Source organism: Scardinius erythrophthalmus (genome assembly GCF_964197995.2).
Source record: "Scardinius erythrophthalmus genome assembly, chromosome: 4".
Lineage (NCBI taxonomy): Eukaryota > Metazoa > Chordata > Actinopteri > Cypriniformes > Leuciscidae > Scardinius > Scardinius erythrophthalmus.
In genome coordinates this window covers 13,604,299-13,628,091 of record NC_138224.1, presented here as the reverse complement: position 1 = coordinate 13,628,091, position 23,793 = coordinate 13,604,299, and the positions used below count along the sequence as shown (strand labels likewise).

The 23,793-nt window shown below is 39.8% G+C and overlaps 1 protein-coding gene across 4 annotated transcripts in view; it reads right to left on the bottom strand.

Annotated features, from left to right (window-relative positions):
* apaf1 (apoptotic peptidase activating factor 1) overlaps positions 1-23,793 on the bottom strand; it is a 47,794-nt gene that overhangs the window by 9,856 nt on the left and 14,145 nt on the right. For 3 of the 4 annotated variants that reach the window (XM_081362767.1, XM_081362768.1, XM_081362769.1), the window contains 5 exons: positions 23,588-23,716; positions 22,434-22,559; positions 21,512-21,637; positions 20,285-20,431; positions 12,246-12,467 (listed from right to left, as the gene is read on the bottom strand). In XM_081362767.1, the coding sequence (XP_081218893.1) occupies positions 12,309-12,467; positions 20,285-20,431; positions 21,512-21,637; positions 22,434-22,559; positions 23,588-23,716 (687 nt within the window). In that variant the 3' untranslated portion in view covers positions 12,246-12,308. Of the gene's footprint in view, positions 1-12,245; positions 12,468-20,284; positions 20,432-21,511; positions 21,638-22,433; positions 22,560-23,587; positions 23,717-23,793 lie in introns of those variants that run through there. The other variant, XM_081362770.1, reaches the window with a different exon arrangement.

The window sequence follows — 23,793 nt, the reverse complement described above, 5'->3', positions numbered from 1 at the left end:
GCGTGTTTCTAATAGCGCGGCTGTGACAAAGTTGACAACTTTCTTTCTTCCGACTGCCATTATCTATTTTTTTACTCTTTTTGAAAGTTGTGAAAACACTGTTGTGGCGTTTTTCTTTTGCTATTTGAGCAAATTGGAACACAAAAATATATATTTAATGTAGTCTTTCATTCACTGCTATAGAAGTTAACCCAACTATGATGCCTTACACTTCTGAGAAACCCAGAAATGTGAACAGGGTCAATAGGATGTGTCACATCACGTGATTTACTTGCCAAAAACTGTGATAGGCAATTTGGTAGTCCTATTTGTATTTTATGTCTATGGTCCTAGGGATAGTTCACCCAAAAAGGAAAATTAGCCCATGATTTACTTACCCTGACGTCATCCTAGGTGTATATTACTTTCTTCTTTCAGAAGAATACAATCAGAGTTATATTAAAAAGTGTCGTGGCTCTTCCAAGCTTTATAATGACAGTCAATGGGTATATTTTTCATCAAAGTGCATCTGTCCATCATAAAAGTGCATCTGTCCATCATAAAAGCGTATCTATCCATCATAAAAGTACATCTATCCATCATAAAAGTGCATCTGTCCATCATAAAAGTGCATCTATCCATCATAAAAGTGCATCTATCCATCATAAAAGTGCATGTGTCCATCATAAAAGTGCATCTATCCATCATTAAAGTGCATCTATCCATCATAAAAGTGCATCTGTCCATCATAAAAGTGCATCTATCCATCATAAAAGTGCATGTGTCCATCATAAAAGTGCGTCTATCCATCATTAAAGTGCATCTATCCATCATAAAAGTGCATCTGTCCATCATAAAAGTGCATCTATCCATCATAAAAGTGCATGTGTCCATCATAAAAGTACGTCTATCCATCATTAAAGTGCATCTATCCATCATAAAAGTGCATCTATCCATCATAAAAGTGCATGTGTCCATCATAAAAGTGCGTCTATCCATCATTAAAGTGCATCTATCCATCATAAAAGTGCATCTGTCCATCATAAAAGTGCATCTATCCATCATAAAAGTGCATGTGTCCATCATACAAGTACGTCTATCCATCATTAAAGTGCATCTATCCATCATAAAAGTGCATCTATCCATCATAAAAGTGCATGTGTCCATCATAAAAGTGTGTCTATCCATCATTAAAGTGCATCTATCCATCATAAAAGAGCATCTGTCCATCATAAAAGTGCATCTATCCATCATAAAAGTGCATGTCTCCATCATAAAAGTGCATCTGTCCATCATAAAAGTGCATGTCTCCATCATAAAAGTGCATCTGCCCATCATATCCATCACAAAAGTGCATCTATCCATCATAAAAGTGCATGTGTCCATCATAAAAGTGCATCTATCCATCATAAAAGTGCATGTGTCCATCATAAAAGTGTCTATCTATCATAAAAGTGTGTCAATCCATCATAGATGTACTTTTATGATGGACAGATGCACTTTTATGATGGATAGATGCACTTTTATGATGGACAGATGCACTTTAATGATGGATAGACGCACTTTTATGATGGATAGATGCACTTTTATGATGGATAGATGCACTTTTATGATGGACAGATGCACTTTTATGATGGATAGATGCACTTTTATGATGGATAGACGCACTTTTATGATGGATAGACGCACTTTTATGATGGATAGATGCACTTTTATGATGGACAGATGCACTTTTATGATGGATAGATGCACTTTTGTGATGGATAGATGCACTTTTATGATGGATAGACGCACTTTTATGATTGGCACATGCACTTTTATGATGGATAGATGCACTTTTATGATGGATAGATGCACTTTTGTGATGGATAGATGCACTTTTATGATGGATAGATATGCTTTTATGATGGACAGATGCACTTTTATGATGGACAGATGCACTTTTATGATGGATAGATGCACTTTTATGATGGATAGATGCACTTTTATGATGGATAGATGTGCTTTTATGATGGATAGATGCACTTTTATGATTGACAGATGCACTTTTATGATGGATAGATATGCTTTTATGATGGACAGATGCACTTTTATGATGGACACATGCACTTTTATGATGGATAGATGCACTTTTATGATAGATAGACACTTTTATGATGGACACATGCACTTTTATGATGGATAGATGCACTTTTATGATGGACAGATGCACTTTTATGATGGATAGATGCACTTTTATGATGGACAGATGCACTTTCATGATGGATAGATGCACTTTTATGATGGATAGACGCACTTTTATGATGGACACATGCACTTTTATGATGGACAGATGCACTTTTATGATGGAGACATGCACTTTTATGATGGATAGATGCACTTTTATGATGATAGATGCACTTTTATGATGGACAGATGCTCTTTTATGATGGATAGATGCACTTTTATGATGGACAGATGCACTTTTATGATGGATAGATGCACTTTAATGATGGATAGACGCACTTTTATGATGGACACATGCACTTTTATGATGGATAGATGCACTTTTATGATGGATAGATGCACTTTTATGATGGACAGATGCTCTTTTATGATGGATAGATGCACTTTTATGATGGACAGATGCACTTTTATGATGGACAGAGGCACTTTTATGATGGACAGATGCTCTTTTATGATGGATAGATGCACTTTTATGATGGATAGATGCACTTTTATGATGGACAGATGCACTTTTATGATGGATAGATGCACTTTTATGATGGATAGACGCACTTTTATGATGGATAGACGCACTTTTATGATGGATAGATGCACCTTTATGATGGACACATGCACTTTTATGATGGATAGATGCACTTTTATGATGGACAGATGCACTTTTATGATGGATAGATGCACTTTTATGATGGATAGATGCACTTTTGTGATGGATAGATGCACTTTTATGATGGATAGACGCACTTTTATGATTGGCACATGCACTTTTATGATGGATAGATGCACTTTTATGATGGATAGATGCACTTTTATGATGGATAGATGCACTTTTATGATGGATAGATGCACTTTTGTGATGGATAGATGCACTTTTATGATGGATAGATGCACTTTTATGATTGACACATGCACTTTTATGATGGATAGATATGCTTTTATGATGGACAGATGCACTTTTATGATGGACACATGCACTTTTATGATGGATAGATGCACTTTTATGATAGATAGACACACTTTTATGATGGACACATGCACTTTTATGATGGATAGATGCACTTTTATGATGGACAGATGCACTTTTATGATGGATAGATGCACTTTTATGATGGACAGATGCACTTTCATGATGGATAGATGCACTTTTATGATGGATAGACGCACTTTTATGATGGACACATGCACTTTTATGATGGACAGATGCACTTTTATGATGGAGACATGCACTTTTATGATGGATAGATGCACTTTTATGATGATAGATGCACTTTTATGATGGACAGATGCTCTTTTATGATGGATAGATGCACTTTTATGATGGACAGATGCACTTTTATGATGGATAGATGCACTTTAATGATGGATAGACGCACTTTTATGATGGACACATGCACTTTTATGATGGATAGATGCACTTTTATGATGGATAGATGCACTTTTATGATGGACAGATGCTCTTTTATGATGGATAGATGCACTTTTATGATGGACAGATGCACTTTTATGATGGACAGAGGCACTTTTATGATGGACAGATACTCTTTTATGATGGATAGATGCACTTTTATGATGGATAGATGCACTTTAATGATGGATAGACGTACTTTTATGATGGACACATGCACTTTTATGATGGATAGATGCACTTTTATGATGGACAGATGCACTTTTATGATGGATAGATGCACTTTAATAATGGATAGACGCACTTTTATGATGGACACATGCACTTTTATGATGGATAGATGCACTTTTATGATGGATAGATGCACTTTTATGATGGACAGATGCACTTTTATGATGGATAGATGCACTTTAATGATGGATAGATGCACTTTTATGATGGACACATGCACTTTTATGATGGATAGATGCACTTTTATGATGGATAGATGCACTTTTATGATGGACAGATGCACTTTTATGATGGATAGATGTACTTTTATGATGGATAGATACGCTTTTATGATGGACAGATGCACTTTTATGATGGACAGATGCACTTTGATGAAAAATATACCCATTGACTGTCATTATAAAGCTTGGAAGAGCCACGACACTTTTTAATATAACTCTGATTGTATTCTTCTGAAAGAAGAAAGTAATATACACCTAGGATGACGTCAGGGTAAGTAAATCAAATTTTCCTTTTTGGGTGAACTATCCCTAGGACCATAGACATAAAATACAAATAGGACTACCAAATTGCCTATCACAGTTTTTGGCAAGTAAATCACGTGATGTGACACATCCTATTGACCCTGTTCACATTTCTGGGTTTCTCAGAAGTGTAAGGCATCATAGTTGGGTTAACTTCTATAGCAGTGAATGAAAGACTACATTAAATATATATTTTTGTGTTCCAATTTGCTCAAATAGCAAAAGAAAAACGCCACAACAGTGTTTTCACAACTTTCAAAAAGAGTAAAAAAATAGATAATGGCAGTCGGAAGAAAGAAAGTTGTCAACTTTGTCACAGCCGCGCTATTAGAAACACGCGCACAGCAGCGTTAACTAGTTTTTGTGTAAATAATACAAATATAGTGTTATATGCGTAATTATCTTTTATTATGACAGTATGTGGCAACATGTACGTTGAAAGCGCATCTTCTGCACTAAACAATAATATTGCAATATTCTAGACTCTTACACGTACCTAACGCCACACTTACACTACAGAAGACTGTAAAAAATATATTTTTGTATTTTCAAATTACAAATTACTTGTATTTTAATTAAATACTTTTTGATGTATTTGTGCCCATCTCTGGTTAAAGGTTGTCAGAAGAACTGCTCCATGCTACATAGGATGCCGTTGCTAGGGGTTGGCAACCAAATGTAGTAGGACACAGCATGCTGAAACACTAGAGCAGCGACAGCAGCGGTGATTCCGAAACAGCTAAACAAATTGTATAAACATTATTACAGAAATAAGTTATCACCCTGAATTGTAATCTGTTTGTCTGTTTCGTTTTTTTTTTTGTTTTTTTTTGGTACAAATTGCTACTTAATGTAACAGTTTTAATCAGTAAATACTTTTAAACCTACTCCACACATGACTCCTGTGTGTTTTAGTCTTTCAGCATTTAGTTGTCAGTACCTTTGTCTCACACTCCAAACACCAGGATTGAACACTAACCAGCCTAACCCAAAATCCTCAAATCCCTTTTTTAGCGCAATTTTCCTCTGATTGTTAACTCATGATTTCTGTTCTGTCTGTGCGCACCAATCTTGCACTTCTACCTCCTCCTCAACTAGACCACCTAGAGACTTCGGGTTTTCGGCATTATGTTAAGGAAGGTCTAATCTCGGGAACGCACAAAAAAAAAAAAAAAAAAAAAAAAAAAAAAAAACATTTACTATCTCTTAGTGTTGTGATCCCATGACGTCAGAAAATTGCGCTAAAACACTCACTGAGTTTTTATTACTTGTTTTATTTCAATAGAATAAATAAAGCTATCCCACTTGTGAAAGAATATTAGAAATAGACATTGCAATACAAATAATTGATATTGCATAAATATGCAAACGATATACTGTACATACAGAAACAGAGCAGTATACAATTAACACCAGTTAATGGTAAACTTCTTTCTTGGATCTTGTTTGAATTGACAGGCTATTATAGGCTTGACATTGAATTCCCTCTAAATGTGTTATGGGCCATGGGGACTGTCTGGTTAGTAAAAAAAAAAAATCAAAATAGGATTTCATCCAGTAAAAGTTAACTTTACATGGTAATTTGTTTATTGTAACAACAACAAAGGGAAAAGAATGCTACTGATTACAAATGGAATGTTCAATATTTTTTTCTTTTTTTTTTGCCTATGAATTAAGAGGCATTGTTAACTCTTACATTCTAATTACATGTACAATCAAGGCATCAGATGAAAGCTTATCTTCCACTCTTTCTAAAGGTGTGCTCAGTTAGTTTCTAGCATAAAGTATCAGGGAGATAAGGCTCACGATTCATGAATATAATTAAACCGTTTTAGCATGTTTGGGTGATTCTGGGAGTTAAAGCCGAATTTGAGGTAACATTGTTTTGACCCTAATTACAAGTTTCCAGCAGCTTGTTGACCGGGTTGGCCACCCAGGTTGTGATCCTCAGACATCATAGATTTCATTTTTATATGACAACCTTTTACAGCAGCCCATGTCTGATTTCCTAAAAAACAGGTGTTTTGCCCCCTGGGTATAAAGAAAGTCAAATTGATAACATGATTTAAATTTGATTTGTTTGATTTCACGTTGACTTCATCACACAGGAAGGCTACTGCGCAAAGAAGGTAGGTCTATGTATTAAAAACACATGCAAGAGTGCCATTGTAAGGTAAGAAGTGAACTAGTCATCTCATAAAACGCTATGATGAAGTTGTGTCAGTCAGTCTGAGTTTTGCGTCACATGAATGCATCTTCTTAATAAAACACTCTGTTATGCTAGACTGGAAATCCAGACCTAAATCTAAAAGATTAATGGTCTGGCGTCGACTGGCGAATGAAAATCGCCCAGCTCGAGGGGGGGCACCAAGCGTGCATTTGAAAATCTCGCTGCAATTGGATAACACTACGACTAATCACAACAATAAACCCCAGCTACCAGCGGAGCTAACCTTATTAGACATTCTCTGATTATACTCTTGCAAAGGAACGATTCGAGCGGCGTCTTCTGTTCCTGTTTTAGATAAAAAGCCAAGTCTAACTCGTTCATCGTAGCGGCCAAAGCCGTTTCAAACAACCGGTATTCATCTTGCAATGTTTACTAATGACTTTGACATCACAGCGCTGTCGTCATCTGTTTAGCTAGCCTCCGGCCCGCCTATATCAGATAACCCGATGTGATTGGTGCAGCTCAGATCGAGGGGCATATTTAATGAGCATCATTATTCGACGCTAGAGTAACTCGCTGAGCAAATTCAACTTGTGCTTTTGCGAGAACTCTGGATTACCAGGGTACTGTTATGCTGTAACTCTGCTAAACACACCCGAAGCAGCTAATGAAGGGGCTCTTGCTCTAGTAAAAAAGGGTCTAGCGATGCCCCTGCCTGCAGGCCGGCTACCATGGCGCACTCTTGTATCCGCAAGACCGCTTTCACATGACCAATTTTTCAGATGAACTTTGCTCAGTTTCTAAAAGAAACTGACCCGTTTAAAGCTCCGAAAAGGTCAAATGTGAATAAATGAATTTGGAATTATAATATTTACCTAAGAGGCTCCCATGCGGTCAAACATTTTCAGAAATAACCAATGCTTTCAAACACGGTCGTCATCTAGAAGCAGTGGAAATTGTCGGCGTAATTGTCAGTTTCCTATATTTTGAACCCCGATCTCACCATTCCGTCGACATTACCTCCGTTATTACCTTTGAAAACGCTGACGTGTGCCGAAAGTTCAGATGCAATAACAACTGTTATTTTTGTGGGGTCAAAGTCATCGGGCAACCCTGCCGGAGGTGAGACGAAAGGGCAATTTTGGGAGGATGCCCAGCATCCTAAAGCCAGCTGCCATGGCAACACTGGCCACGAGCCCATTTGGGTCTTCACCTCCTCCGCGATCCACGACGGGAGAGGCGAGAGAGAGAAACGACAGCTGCCGAGGAGCTACATTCATCTGTCAACGAGGCCAGATGCGAATCAAGAGGGGGCAGACTTTTAGCCGAAGGAGCGATCTAGAAGGAAAGAAGGAAATGTGTTCCTTAGCGGCATATTATATTTAGGTCGAGTCCTTTATCTGTCAGACCGCATCGCACTCCTGACTCGACACATTTGGGCGTTAAAGGCCAACGGCAGCTCAGGGTGACAGCCTGCAGTGCCAAAAGGCCTTTAGTAACACACTAACGCGAACAAGCGCAGAACCATGCGGTAGGATGACGAACGCCGCGTGTGGACAGCAAGGTTTCCATTGAATAAATGGTCATTTGGTTGTGTTCTTAACTATCATTAACTACAAAACTATCATGGTTTAAGAAGACTTTGCATATAGTGCAGGGCAACTGTGGCCCTCATAATCCACTTTCCTGCAGAGCTAAGCTCCAACTGTAATAACCATACCTGAACAAGCTAATCAAGGTCATCGGGATTGTTAGAAAGCGACAGGCTTTGGAGTTCGATTCAGTTGGCCAGGCCCGCCGTAAAGCTTTCTCTCGTTCCTCGGAAGCAAGAACGTCCTGCGGACGCGTAATGAAAAGTTTTTTTGGGTGAAGCATTCCTTTAACAACAAAGGCAACACGTATTTGTTCCGCGAATGACGTTCGCTCGCACAGCTTCAGGATCGCGTCCAAAGCTCCGCAGGCATGGCTTTGGCATCTGTTCTCTCTCTGCTTGGCCCTGCTCCACCCGACCTGACGAGAGCGAGCAATAAAGTAGCCACTGACGCTGAGAGCGGCTGACAGGAACCGTTCTCAGGCCAAGGTTCGGGTAGCGAAGGCAGGGGATGCACGTGATGCGAGTCAGAGCAAGCAAAGCCTTGTAGACACCGCACGTCCATTGACAATGGCAGGTACTGATCTTGTGCTTTTGAAATGAAACGGTTAAAAGGGTTTGAGTTGAGTGGCACGTCTGTTGAGAAAAAAAGCTTTGAGGTTGGATTGTGTAAAATGTGTAACATGAAATGTTTGAAGGGTATAATGAGCAGGAACCCTGTGGTTGAGAATTTGCACTAGGTTTTTTTTTTTTTTTGGTGCGAGTGAGTGACTAACTAACTAACTAACTACCTACCTACCTAACTAACTGGGTATGTGAGAGTGTTGAACATCAGGTAATATTGGTTCTGAATAAAACTGTAGAGCAGGGGTCAAATCTTGCTTCTGGAGGGCCACTGTCCTGCAGAGTTTAGCTCCAGCTTACCTCAACTCACCTCACCTCACCTGCCTGAAAGTGTGTAGTCTGCCTAGAAAGACCTTGATTTGGCTGGTTCAGGTGTGTTGAATTGGAGCTGAAGCTGAACTCTGCAGGACAGTGTAAATGCATCTGATCATATGATTTAAATCCACTCCACAGACTTTTATGGGCAATCAGTGCAGAAAAGTACAGTGTAGATTTTGTGCGGGCATGTACACGTTGTAGTGATCAGGCCAAAAAAAAAGGTTTTACAATGTGTGTAGTTGAGAAACAGAATCCAAATGATCTGTGAACTTGAATAATCAATATATCCTGGGAATAGAACAGGAGAGAACATCACCTGCCCTATTCCTAACATCAGTTGTTATGCATGTAGAGGGCCAAAAAAAAAAGTCGACTCGGTAGAAGGTGTTGCATCGGGTGGGCTGTGGGATGCTATGATGCGTTATGTAATGGGTTATGTAATGGTTTGAGAAAGTTTGTGTTTTTTCACTTGACCTCCAGCAGCATTTTAGCAGAACATAAGAGAATGTAATGAGAGGAAAACCTGTACATTAAGATGTTCCTTCCTGCAGTTAAGTAACCTTAATGAAACACCTATCTTTAATGATAGACTTTTTTTGACAAATGATATTAGTTGGTTGTTTGCAGACTGTCCAGGAGTGTGATCGGGCACCCGTTTTCACGCAATGAGTGAGAATGTAGCTGTGTGATTTGAACAAGCCTCTATCATTCAGTACATGTGGTAAAGGGTAGCAGGAAGGTCATTCATGCTGATCGCAAAAGGGGAATGAAATGAATGTGTTGGCTGTTCCATGAGCAAAAGAGTGTAGTGTGGTCAGGTAAGGCAAGTGTATTTCTATAGTGCATTTCAATGGTTTTTCAAATTGCTTTATATACAATAAGACAATAAAAGGGTGGAAATATATTTGAACAGTTCAAAAATAAAAAGGCTAATGCAAAAATCAAGTGGTGTGATTATGAAGCATTATCAATGCTTTTAAAAATAATTATTTCAGATAGCAAATGGTGTGTTCTTAACATGTGGAAGTTCCAATGTTGTTTGGCCAACACATGAGGCACACCAAATGAATAGTATTAGAAGCTCAGCGAGAGATGTGATGCAGAGGAACAAGCATGACCTCAGAGACAGCTGCTTGAATTCCCATGAAGATCAATGCTGAAGTGTCATCTCAAGCTGCAGAGCAGTGTACGAGCAGCCAGATGGAACATGCATCGGTGCATCTGACCAGATGGTTGTTGGAAGTGTTTGTTGTAATGAAGTATGGGGAGTAAATGTGTTTGTTAGCATGCACAAACCACCAATGAACAATAGTATGTAGTAAATGTATGTTTGTACTGAATGTGGCCCAAAAGAGGAAAAAAAAAAAAGGTTTACTAAGTATTAATACTTAGCATGGTCCCTCTTCCCCTCAATGGTCCCTCTTCCCCTCAATTGACAAAAAAAGAATATATATATATAAGTAATTTGTAGCCCACACCACTAAAAAAAAAAAGCCCATCCACTCTACCAAACCATATCCCATCTATCCCTACCAATATACATTTTGGACATCACACCTCATTTAAATCAGCAGTCTCTGGTGATTTCAATGAGGTCATGGACATGTCCAAAATGTACAATGGTAGGGATAAATGGGACATGCTTTGGTTCAGTGGATAGCCTTTTTTTTTAGTGGTGTGGCCTACAAATTATTGCTTCCAATCTTTGGTCCCTATATCCCAATTCAAATACATTGTAGTAGGTCTCTTTCACTGGGATACAGGGAACAAACATTGGAAGCACTGGGCCACTTATGCAGTGTTCTCAGTCAAAAATTCACAGCCTTTCAATTGCTTGCTACGTTTAACACCAAAAACACATTCTTTCCCTTAGGATAGCTTTTCCATTGCTTTTAGGAACAGACCGATCGTAGTAGGTGTCACTGATCTCAACTTGTACACATAAGCTCAATCAATAACACCTACTGTACAATCACTCACTTCCACAAAAGCCATCCTAATGGAAACAAAACTGCTTCATCCACGCATTTAAGCAATTTCCTCAAGGCTGATGGTTCTCGACCGGGAGCACAAACGTATCACCGTGCTTCAACTCGCCTGGCTTCGCTTTCTCACAACACTGAAGCAAATTCTAAATAAATTCACACCAAATGCCATCCTGGACCAACATTTCTTCTACAGCCTCCTCTCCCCCAAACAAACACTAACATCTTACCAACTACAACAAGCACATCTCCCTCAAACGGCATCAGCTCCGTCCATACAAATGCACTGCTCAGCTTGACGCTGACATTAGGACATGCCAGTGTGCTGTCTGTTCTCATCAAGCTGCTGCCAACGGGAAGTGTCAGAAACAGACGGAGCGTGACCGCTGCAGTGTCAGCGCTGCCGTGCATCGGCGTCCCGTTCCCTCTCACTCAAAAACACACGTTCAATAAGCCAGCAACCTTTGGACTTTACAATTCCAAAAACATACATTTTCATGTCTTGGGGGAAACCTAAAAATTGACACACAATACATTATCATGATCAATAACAGACAGACTACTTGCCTTGATGTTCATTCAATTTATATTCACATTAGGACATGCACAAATGCCAAAATCATTTACACATTCACCCTTTGCGACTCTCCATTATCATCATTACACATTTTTCTTAAGACAATGCTGAAAAATCCTGTGATTCCACATTACATTTCTCAAGACTTACTGTGCTACATCATACACAAGTGAGCCTCTCCAGATACATTAAATACAAAATCTGTGGTTGGGACACAGCGTGCCTCAAACGCATTTAATTGGTGAGCCGCATTAAAGCCCTTACGTGAACCGCCGCCGCCACAAATAAAACCTGAGCTTCCCAAACTAAAAATACATACAAACACACCCAAAAATTCTTTTCACATATATTTTGACATATTAAGGCATCGGTTCAAACACATGGGCTCAGATGAAATCCCACACTGTGCTGTGTGCACGCTCCACATTAACAAGCCTTTATATCTTTTTCTGGTTCACAGTACTTGCACTCAAAGAGATTGTCATAGTAAAAAACATTCTTCAATATTAAGAAACACCAAAAACAAAAAAATTCCTAAAAAATGTTCATCAGGTCACTAAAAAGTCTCCTGTATTTCTCAAAAGAAAGTTTTTAGAGAGAAAAAAAAAACAAAACAGGTCACTAAAAAGTCTCCTGTATTTCTCAAAAGAAAGTTTTTAGAGAGAAAAAAAAACAAAACATCTACAATCCTCCTCCCTCCACTTTCTTTAAAATGTAAAGGATTCCAATGCTGTCCACGGTCAAAAAGGTGCTAAAATCGGGCGACACGTGAATCTTCTTCAGATTGGCTCCCATTGTGGAAAACGTCTGCAGGGACTCTCCCGTCTCCACGCTCCACCACTGCAACGACAAAAACAATACAGTGAGCACAATTCCCTGGGGTCAAAGTCTGTGTCATAAAGTTACAGCTTTTTACCAAAAGCACAACACGGAAAACTTCAAAGGACCCGACACCCACACCAGAGGGTCTCCGTTCCCTACAGCTGCGCTCAAACGCTCTATTCCGGTCAAAAAGCAGCAAAGGAAGTGTTGCTAAATGACTGCGAATACTAGTGTGGGTTACAGTGCCTAAGCGGCACCGCTCTCACTTCGGCAGCCTGACAAAACGAGGCCGCCGTGCAGCTGCCGGCCAAACCGTCAGCGGCGACGACAACAGATGCCTCCCACCGCAGTGCTTGTTTTTACACTCTCTGCGTGCAGATGCGCAAACACGGCACCCCGACAGACTCGTTAATCACGCGGCCCTTGTGAATTAATGGCTCTCGTTTGCATTTAACGGGTTCGTTCTACGCAACTTATGGCTTTGTGCTAAAATCTCACCGCCCTGATAGTCTTGTGCCCAGAGTACCAAACCTCCCAAAATAAAGCAGTCGGAGAAGGACGTGACTGCCGCGTGCAGACGCAATTGCTCGAGTCGCATTTCTTTTTCCCCTTTCCCCGATGGCCAGGCTTTGTGTCGCCATAAATACTGCACAGAACTTGGCTTTCATCGAGCTCGTGTTTGTTCGTTCGGTCCAAAGCAAACATGACCGTGTGCAATCACCTGAGAACCTCAAAAATCAAATCGTGTCCAAATATGTCTCGAGACAAAAAAAAAATTTTTCACTGGATGAACGTGCTGTAGCCTGATCTTTAAAAAGTTGCCGTTTGAGAGCATCTGAAAATTAAATTTTTCACCGCTGGTGCATGCTTCAAAAAATATATATTACCACATTATGCTTGCGCTTTATGCTGATGTCAGGACGCTGAATAATGAGTTAAAGACGACAGATGGGAAGAACACCTTTTCGGTCCTGTAAACACTTATGATGCAAAAAAACAAAACAAAAAAAAAATTCTGGTCACAAAATACACACAAGCACATAAAAAGCCTACAAATTCAGGGTTGCGAGCTCTTTCCCAGACAACATGCCAATAACTATTATGAGTAAAAGGAACACCACCTGCTTCAATTATTCACCAGGCCAAGGTCAAGTCTCGTACTCTTACTTCTCACACAGTGTGTAGTGTAGTACAGTCTGCAGACACAGACCTGATCTTGTTCTGCTCCTCTCCAAATGAATGATTGCGCACCTTAAATGCAAGCCAGATGACAAAAACCATCCATTTGTTACAAAGGCCACGTTGTCCTTTACAAAGATCTGCGCAAGAGTGAACAGGACTCATCCAGACCTCAGTGTCTCGATTCAGATGGGTCTGCCGCTACGTGACTTGCAGTTGGTTCAAGAAGTGTGTTGCATGAATAACAGGGGGAAAGTAGTGACCCTTTTATGATTGATACAAGTCATGAACTGAAAATCTCCTGAGAAATAACATCTCCACACAGAAGCTGACAGGGATGGTTGAGGTCTGAAGATCAGGGGTCGACCTTCATCCTCTATATACCCTTGGGCGCGTCACTCGAGTTCAAACACCTCTAGGGTCAGAGGAAGCGGATACAGCAACCCTGTTACTAGTTTGCTCTCCTCCGTTGCGCGTTCTGGGTTGCAGACAAGGCTGGGCTTATCAATACATTGTTATTTTAACGGTGAAACATTTCCTCATGAAATGGGATATTCAGACCCAGGGAACAGATTGGACTGTAAATTACTTGTTTCCATACTGCACTTCTGCTTGTGTTCTCATTTGCAAGTAACAAAAGATAAATCAAAATAAAAGCTTGCAATATAGCCGTTACAACCATTTTTGGACCAACAACCACATGGGATTCTTATGCCTGCAATTATCACAGCATCTATTTTCGTACAGCACTTTTAACCACGCTTCCACATCTGGAGCGGGGGAGAAACAAGAGGGGAGCCCACCTCAGACACTTCAGCTAAATTATTCATTTAACACCTCAAAGGCTAAAATATTGATGCAGACACAGAGATGGAGTAAAAGAGTCCCTTTTCCTTTATTTCCACTCCGTCTTTGTATTTTTAGTCCCCTCTCTCGTTTCACTACCTGCAGTGTGTTGAGGAATCCTCCGCTGGCATCCGCACACCACAGTATGACAAAGACAGGGTACGCCGTGGTGTCGGCCCTCCGTAGCATCTTTCCCGCGTGAACGCGCTTTGACAGGTCATCTGCCGGGTGCCAGGGCCAAATCGCTGAGTCACGGCACCGGCGCACGTGTCTGCCAGCCCGAAGCTAAACGTTCAGATCGCTTTCAACCAGATAAAAATCAAACTTCATTCATTCTGGCCAATGAAGAAAAAAAGAAAAGAAAAATTGGTGGCTTTTCAAATTCAGTCAAGGAGGATGGCAGGGAAAAATCACAGTTAAAAACTGGAGCAAAAACTCTTTCACAGTTTATGAGGTGCTGTGAGCAAATGTGCGAAAAGGTACATTTGCTCCCAAGGTTGTCTTCTCAGTGGCCGATGTCTGCCAAAACAAAACATTTCCCTCAAAGTCAAACGTCTCCCCTCTGGACAAAACCGAAATTCAGGACATCACTCATCAAGTACACTAGGACATGGGTGTGATGACATTTTAATAGGGAGTTAAAAGGGACCATTCGTCCAAAAATGAAATCTACTCACCCAAACGTCAAACAAACCACTTAAAGTCAAACATATCGTATGGTTTCAAAATTGCTTGGAATATAGTTTACGAATCACTTTAACAGAGTAAATGCATAACTGAACTGTTCAAATAAACTGACGCGTTTTATATAATAGTTGGGCAAAGCAGCCATTCCCATAGCACAGAAGAGAAATGTAGAAAGCAGAGCAGTGACAGGTGTTGTGATCTGTGTCAGGCTTTCCTACAGTACAAGTGCTTGTTCTGCCGCTGGCAAATAGATTGAGTGAATTCTCTCAGAAACTATTACATAATGAAAGCCCACCAAAAAAAAAACAAAAAAAAAAAACCTTCAAAGCCAAAGTTTATTTTACCTACAAACAAACAAAATCTAATTTTAATTTGGATTAAAGATGCAAAGCAGATCATTTGATACATTTCTCATTGCAAAGTGCAAATAATAAATATAGTCGCAAACAGCAATTATCGGGGCCAAGCACAAAGAGCATAAGTCATGCCAACATGGCTGGAGGCATCAGACAAACTGCAACAATGAACAATTAAAAGACATTTTAACATGATTTTAGGCAAAATGGCTGAAAAAAAAAAAATTTGTAATTTGATTTAATGGTTTATCACTTTCAACCACAAGGTGGCGCTGCCCAGAAACTGAGTACTGTCAGGGCATGGTGGCAAAGACACTGTTTCATAACGATACACCATTGTGTTCGGAAATTATAGCATTTTACAACTAAAATCAAAACGGCTGACACCCAAAATGGCCGATATGGAAAAATTGGGTATTGGATGACTCTGCATTATGCACCGAATCTAAAGAGACTAGTTTTGTGATTTTTGACCAAACCGTTCAGAAGTTATAAGCAAAGAGAGCCATTTTCATATCACCTGACCACTTGGTGGCACTGTGCAGGGTAGCCTCAGGTCATGGTTGTCATAACACACCAAGCTTGGTCAGAATACGCTAAAGCGTTGCAAAGATATAGCCTCGCGTTCATTTTGACGGGCACTACGTCAAATTCGTTCGCACGTTATTCGAAACCGGTTTGACGAATCGACTTTAATTCCATAACTTTGTCGGAATGGTCTGAAGATGATCTGGTTCAATTTTCGCGAAAATCGGAGCAACGACCGAGAAGTTCTAAAAAGCGGTTTTATCGGAAAACTGGCAGAAATTTATCCAATCGTCTGGACTCTGGTTCAAAAGTTATTAGTATAAACGCAAGTCAAAAATTTGGACAGTTGGTGGCGCTACACAGTTTGAGTTAGACTCCAAATTTGCTATGGTGACAGTTCAGACTGTCCTCTATCTGTGTGCCAAATCTCATAACTTTCCCGCAAGCGCTTCTACGGGCTGACCGATTTCCAGAGTGGAAGAATACGGTAATAGGAACGCCAACAGATACAATAGGTGCCTGTGCACCTTCGGTGCTTGGCCTCTAATGATAATCCTACCTTTACAGGCCTCTTTCGTGTGCTTTTCAAATTACTTTTCCATAAAGTTACATCTCATCCCATTCACCAAAACGGACTTCAATGTGTTGACTGGGGACTTCAAACTAGTAACAGCAGTTTCTAATTTTAATATTTTAAAATCACTTCCTAAAAAATAACTTACTTCAAACTCCAACTTGGCTTATTGAAAATTAACAAGCACCCAGCAACTCTTTCAGTCCCTGCCAAATCCATTCGCCCCAAGTTTCTCCTTTCAGTCGCTATCTAATGAATGTCAGGATGGCTGTGAACACTGTGCAGAAACAAACAACAGTCCTGACGGCGGGACGAGAACAAGTCCATCTCCCTGGCTCTGTTACACCTCCAGACCCTAACGGCCCCAAGTGTTGCTACCGCTGCAAAACAAATGGCTTTTCTCACCATTGTTCAACAGTAGAAACAGACAAAGGAAATAAAGGGTCTGTTATTAGCAGGTGAATGCTGTTGTGAGACTCAGAGCAATAAACTGCTGTGATATAAGAGTTCTGTCTGGTAGAGGTGAAGGTCTGGATGCCCTGGAGCTGATGTGTGTGAATTACTAGGAGTCTCCAAACAGCAGCCACATCCTCCAGAGAAGAAACACTATACGTGTGTGAGTGAGAGAGTGAGAGAGAGAAAGGGAGTCAGGCAGTGTGATTTAATGCGTTTGAGCCTCTTCCTCAGTAAAGGTGTAATATCCTGGCTGACCTCCTCATCCGTTTGTCCTGTCCTCCAGGAAATATTTCTGCCTCATGCAAAGGAACACGGTCACACACACCTGTAGCTACAATAACCATTTGTTTATTATGAGTGAAAGCTAAATGAAAAGAGGTCTTTATAAATCACTCAGACACAGAAAACATTTACCTCTCAGAGTGAAGGGCAAAATGAGTTACTCATACACGCAGGAAGCATGCGTAAAGAATGACGCTATGCGTTACCCGACAATCTGTCGGCTAGATATAAAAAAAAAAGTGACAAAATGACATGCAGATAAAGATGGATGCAGACTACAGACATCCTGATGAATGAGACTGAAAGGACAACACCGACTAGGGAAAAGTATAAAGAGACAGATGCCCTACAGATTTGTCCTCTGTGTCTGTCCTCATTGAGACAGGACATGTCTTGTCTTCAGTCCAACCCACTTATCCAGAGAAAGATTGCGCGTTTAATTCATGCTACAGTTAGGGATGTCAATATACAGGTACAGACAATAATTGATTTGTAAAACAAAAAACAATGCAAATATGCATTCAACTTTGGCTGGATGCAACTGATTGGTGAGATTAGCGACCGACGTGAAGTCAGATACTTTTTCCTTTCCGTAGTGTTTGCCTATCAGAGATGAAGCAGAATAAATGCTATATTTGTCACATATACAGCAGTCACTACATTATGTAATGCTTAATAGTGCCTGTATGTACAAGAATAATGTTCAACAAACCTATACTATTTAAATAAAACAAGTAAAAAAAATATTCATAAAAAATATATAATATAAGCCCCGCTTTGTTGTTTTGATAAACTGGACACTATAACATTAAGAGCTTTTACTGTGAGCACTAGTGGAACTGAATGAATTTCACAAACACGAAACGTGATCGTTGTCATCTGTGAATCAAGCCAATCGTGAAACAGCAGTCATCACAGCTTGTGTTGTACTTTGTCATAACGTCACTGTCTGACTTGAGACGCGCCAACGCCACGTGACTAGCTACTACTGCAGCTCAAAATCATGGAGGACATGGTAGGCGTAAGCTAGAGACGCACTACCTGCAGCCAAAGAGTCTGCTTGCCGGTGTCAGAGTAAAAAGACGAATGTGTTTGACAACCCAGTCTGCAGGAAGTGCCAATCGACAGCAAGTCATTTCTGTACACTTTTGTACTTAGTTACAAACTCTCCACATCCCTACGCACATTTGCAGTGATTCATTGGGCCCAAAAAAAAAAAGTTAGATTTGGTTTATTTTTGGTTTAATTTATTTTACATTGCTAAAGATAATGCAATTTACTTATGAAATATTTTGGACTGTCGATAATCATAAATCTGATATTGTGACGACGCTAGTTTCAATCACTGGGACATCAGAAAAAGTCCATTTTAACAACTTTCAAATATTAAATAGCTCATTGCTGTAGTTTTAGGCAGTTTAGCTGAACTGCAACAGTGAAAAAAAAACATTGAGTATGCACCAATACTGTTTTAAAAACCATTACTTAAGCCTCTATTCAGTTTACCCACCGCAAGAAATGATTGGCCTGCTGCCATCCAAAACAATGTCATGTTTTTGTACTCGGATGGACTGAACTACAAACGTGTCAAAGAACAAGCATTGATACAAATAGACAGGCATGGCGAGATGTACAAGACTCTTCCTGCTGCCTGAGTGACAAGCCAAACCCGGAGTTTAACAGAGCAAACCATGTCACTACATTACTATTCTTTTACATTTTTCATTTCGGTCACATTTTATTTACACAATTGGTGACGGAGAGAAGATTGGACTGGATCTGAACTTGCACCACTGCATGAGCAACCCAACTCTATGAAAAAAGCTAATTAGAAAATATGGAAGGGAAATAAGTCCAGGGATCGTTTACACAAGTACACTTAATTGGCCAAAAACAATCCATTCCACTGAAAAACGGACATCACTCAACATCCTCTCGGATAGATAAATTCTCAAATCAGAACAAGCGCATCTCCAGCAGGAAGTGCAGCGTGACGCGTCGCATCTCACACACCTCCTTCGTTCGTGTGGTCGTAACAGATTTACAGCAGGTTTGGTTGGGTCTGATGAAGAGGTTTGGCTGGGGATGTGGAACCGACGCATGCGATGATTAATTTATCATTTGATATTAGACAGCGGGATCCTGAGCGAGAGGACAGTCGGTGATCAATCAGAGCTCATTATCGGGTCTCCGACGGACCCGTCGCTCACGCAGAGGGTCAGCCTGATGCAGACGCATTTGATAAACTGACGGATTGATGTGAGATGAAGCATCATTACGCCAGTGACACTTACACAATGTACAGACAACTCAGAGTATATTAAGTAAGTCGTCGCAATGTGTGATGGATAATGGGTGACATAGTTGATGGAAGTTAGTCTCGCTCTGTTCCTGGCATAATGTGCCTCTGTGACATGAGCGATTGGACAAGTGTCTGCCTGATAATACAGATGAAATGATGATGACGACATCACAAAACAAACTAGAGAGAATAGAGAGACTTCATCCTGTTAGGCAAGACTGCACTTTAAAAGTAACAAATAAAACATTTGTGGATTTTTGCTAAATCTCAAAGAATGCAGGCCAGTCAAGTATTACTTTTCCTCATAATAATAATAATAATGACTGCATTTAGGGCCAATATAAAGACTTCATTCAACATGGCAGGGTTTCAGACCGATTCGAATGTTTACCTTGTAAACTCAGACTTTTCTTTTACGAATCACGCTACAGTGGATTCACTTCAGTTTCGATTCACTAAACAATTACTAACCAGTTCTTTTTAAACAATAATCCCACATGCAGCAATGATAGAATTAAGCCAATTAAAAAAAAAAAAAAAAAAAAAAAAAAAAAATCATGGTGCCTAATGAACCCAGAATTGTTTGCTTGTAAACAGCAATTGCATATGTATATAATGTGTGTACCTTGACGTATCCGCCAGTAGAGACGAGTACTGCGTCGTCAGGGGAGAAGTGCAGGTCGGTCACCCATCCACCGTGGAAAGAGTCCATGGAGTCCTTAGTGTCCCGGGAACAGATCTTCAGGAGAGCTCCATCCAGCATGCTCCACAGCTTTAATACACATAAAACCATACAACATTAATGTTACACAAAATCAATAAAAATTCATATGATATTGCACAATATAAAGTAGATCCACAGAGTGTTTTTTTTTTATTATAATGCATCAGTGTTTCTTGTACGAATTTGATCAGAAATCTCTTGAGAAAATAAAACACGCCAAATGCAAATACATCCATTCTAAAGCCTGGTTTACAGACATTACACTCTGATGTGCACGTTTTGCACTTGTGTTTCTCAGTGGCAGTAAACAGCGTTAAATAATAGAAATGTGCGCTTTGAAAAACAGCACCACAGGCCATGAATTATAACATCACAGCATTTCTCACTCTCTCTATTTGTGGTTCTCTCACTTTCCCCATTTTCCCATTTCTCTCTGCAAGCAGCATCTTTAATTGATGAGGTAGAACTTTCCTTTACACTTCTGAGCACTGGGGCCCCATCTCAGAGAGAGAGACAGATTGGCAGAAGTGACAAGCAAGGGATGCTGAGTTTTGAGAATTGAGCTATCGAAACGTATTTGTCCATATGTCTCTTATTTTAATATCTGTATTAATTCAAACCTCTCCATTTGCTCTCAACATGGCCATAGTATCCACACATTCAGAGTTTCAAAATTCACCAAAACTGACAACCTTTGCCAAGAAAATTTCTTTACAACCACATTTACGTGATTCTTCAAGTAGGGAAACACTTTACACAAAGCGAAATATTTCGAGAATAATTGAGTTTCTACAAAAATTGTACTTATGGAAATGAGAAGTGAGGGGTGCACAACTATCAGGAACACACTGGTACAGTAATTTGAAGACTTTTTACAAAGATCTGAGAGTAAATTTACTAGGATTTACTACCAAACCAGTTAATTGAGAATATGAAAATAATTTAGAAAGCGTCAATTTCTTTAGAAATTCAAACTTAAAATGTAAAAGTTAGTCTAACCTGAACTCCAAAAAAATAAGCAACACATTATACAAAAATCCTTTTGAAATCTGATCAAGGCCCCCCGATCAGATCTGAATACCTTTAACACAGATGAAAGAGTTTCATGTAGTTTAAGATTTTATTCACCCTTATTTCTCCGTTGTCATCGCCTGTTGCAAGTCGCTTGTTGTCCCAAGAAAATCTGCAGCTACGGACGCAGTCCTTGTGTCCCTTCAGCAAAAACGTCATCTCCCATGAGGCGCTGCTCCACACCTTAGGGAACAAATCCATCAGTTAGGCTAAGCCATTTTACTGCATAAACTGACTAGGAGCAAAACTGAACACTGTCTGCTATTTTGTGTTGTGTAAAAATTCAAAGTGATCTAATCTCATTGAGTGATCACTTTGTGAGAATGTTAATAAATCTAATAATAAATGGGATGGGAACGCCACAAGGGTGAGCAAACATCAATTTTCATTTTTGGCTAAACTGCTGCTTGAAATATTTGTTGTCCCATCTCTAATTTTAGTCAGAGTTAGTCATTGAGGCGGGTCCATTTGGCATGAATGATTTTTCTGATCAGCACTCCAAATTCACATTGCCATCCTCTCCCTCTCTGGTCGTTGAGAAGGTCTGGCAGACAGACGTGAACATGGCGTCTCATTAGAAAGCTCTTCTGGTAGAAGCGGCGGCACACAGATTGAGAGAACTCGATCATCACGCTCTCGGGCGAGCAGGCTGGACTCTGACCTCCGATGTCACAAACAGAAGACGCTACGCCTTTGTACCGCACTCACGCAGAGTTAATTAGCAAGTATTTGGCATTGTTACCGTGAGCACCCTGGGCTCAGTAAAGATACTCCAGATAGTCACCTAGTCCTGTCCTTACACCGTACCAACACAGACACGCAACTAGAGTAAACAAACTAGCGGTGTAACAAGAGCAGGTGTTTGCACAGTCAGAGCCCGGGAATTAGACAGAGGCAGGTGACGCTCTGACACTAAGGTAAAGAATATCTTGTCCCGTGACATTGATCTGATTATGCATTTGAGTCCCTTTTCACTGACCTTAGCAGTCCTGTCAGCCGAGGTTGTGGCAAAGAGCCATCCGTCAGAAGACACGTCACATGACAGGACAGCACCCTTATGACACTCAAGGTCTTGCTGCATCTGCCCTCTGTTCAAATCCCAGACCTGCAACAGAAAAAGAAAAAAAAGACGATGGATTATAGTTAAAGTTAATTAATAAAAATAAAAAACATCAATTCAAGAAACATAGCATGAAAGGTTGCTAGTTTTAACATTTCTGTATTTCCCTCTTAAAATAATGACTGTCCCACCTCAGAGGATTATATCCAACAACTGTAAATCATGCAATATTCAAACAATAGTAAAATAAAAAAAGATTCAAAAGGAATTGATAATCAAATATTAGATTTCTTTTAACCAAAGTTATCTACCATTATTTATTGCTAGAAAATTACACAATTACAAAAAAGAACAGAAAATAGAAAAGCTCATAATTTACTTACGAGTCACACGAGTTAAGCACCTCTTTTCATGAACCAATTGTTGAAAAAAGGCCAATTGTCATTTAAAGTCACCATGAAATCAAAACTGACAATTCTTTTTTTTTTTATGGAACACTGCACTGTTTATTACAAAATATTTCTATTTACATTAAAGATTACAATGTGAATTTTAATTTTTTTTTATTAAAATAGCTTCCACTCACATTGGCAACATCTTTGCTTTTAAAAAAAAAAAAGTCAACATCTTTGCTTTAAAAAAAAAGTTGGAAAGACAGTTTTCACATCACAGTAGAGAAGACAAGGCAATTATAACTTCTGTTTAATGCCCACTTTAAGCACTTCAGGTCAAATTTTGAACCCTATTTGTGAAAAGTGGCAGGAAGTTGTGGCCCATAATTTTTTTCCACAGAGGCCCTGACTACAACTGGGGTGAACTGTAAACGCCTATTTCCATTGAAATCTTGAAGCAGTTCACAAGCATTTAACCGCATGCATCACCTAATTATTATGGTTGACTGCTTTCAGTCCATAATTTGGCCTTGATAACCATGGTTCTTACTAAAAGCGACAGTCAACAGAAACGAGCTAAATGAGGCCTTCACGTCATCCTTCGCACTCTGCATGTGCTTAAATGCAATTCAGAAAAAGAAGAGAATTGATTGCAGGATAGAAGGTAGAGGTTGCAAATACCTTAACAGTGCCATCAAACGACCAGGAGAATAGATGAGGAGAGGAAGAGGAGTTTATAAGGTGGAACTTCCTGACTGGCTCCTTATGACCCTCCAGCAGCAGACACTCACCTGTCCTCCACTTCCACACCTGCAGACAGGCAAAATGTTAAAACTTTCATCCTACTACAAATGTCCTATAGGGCTTAATGGTTGTCTATCTGTTCT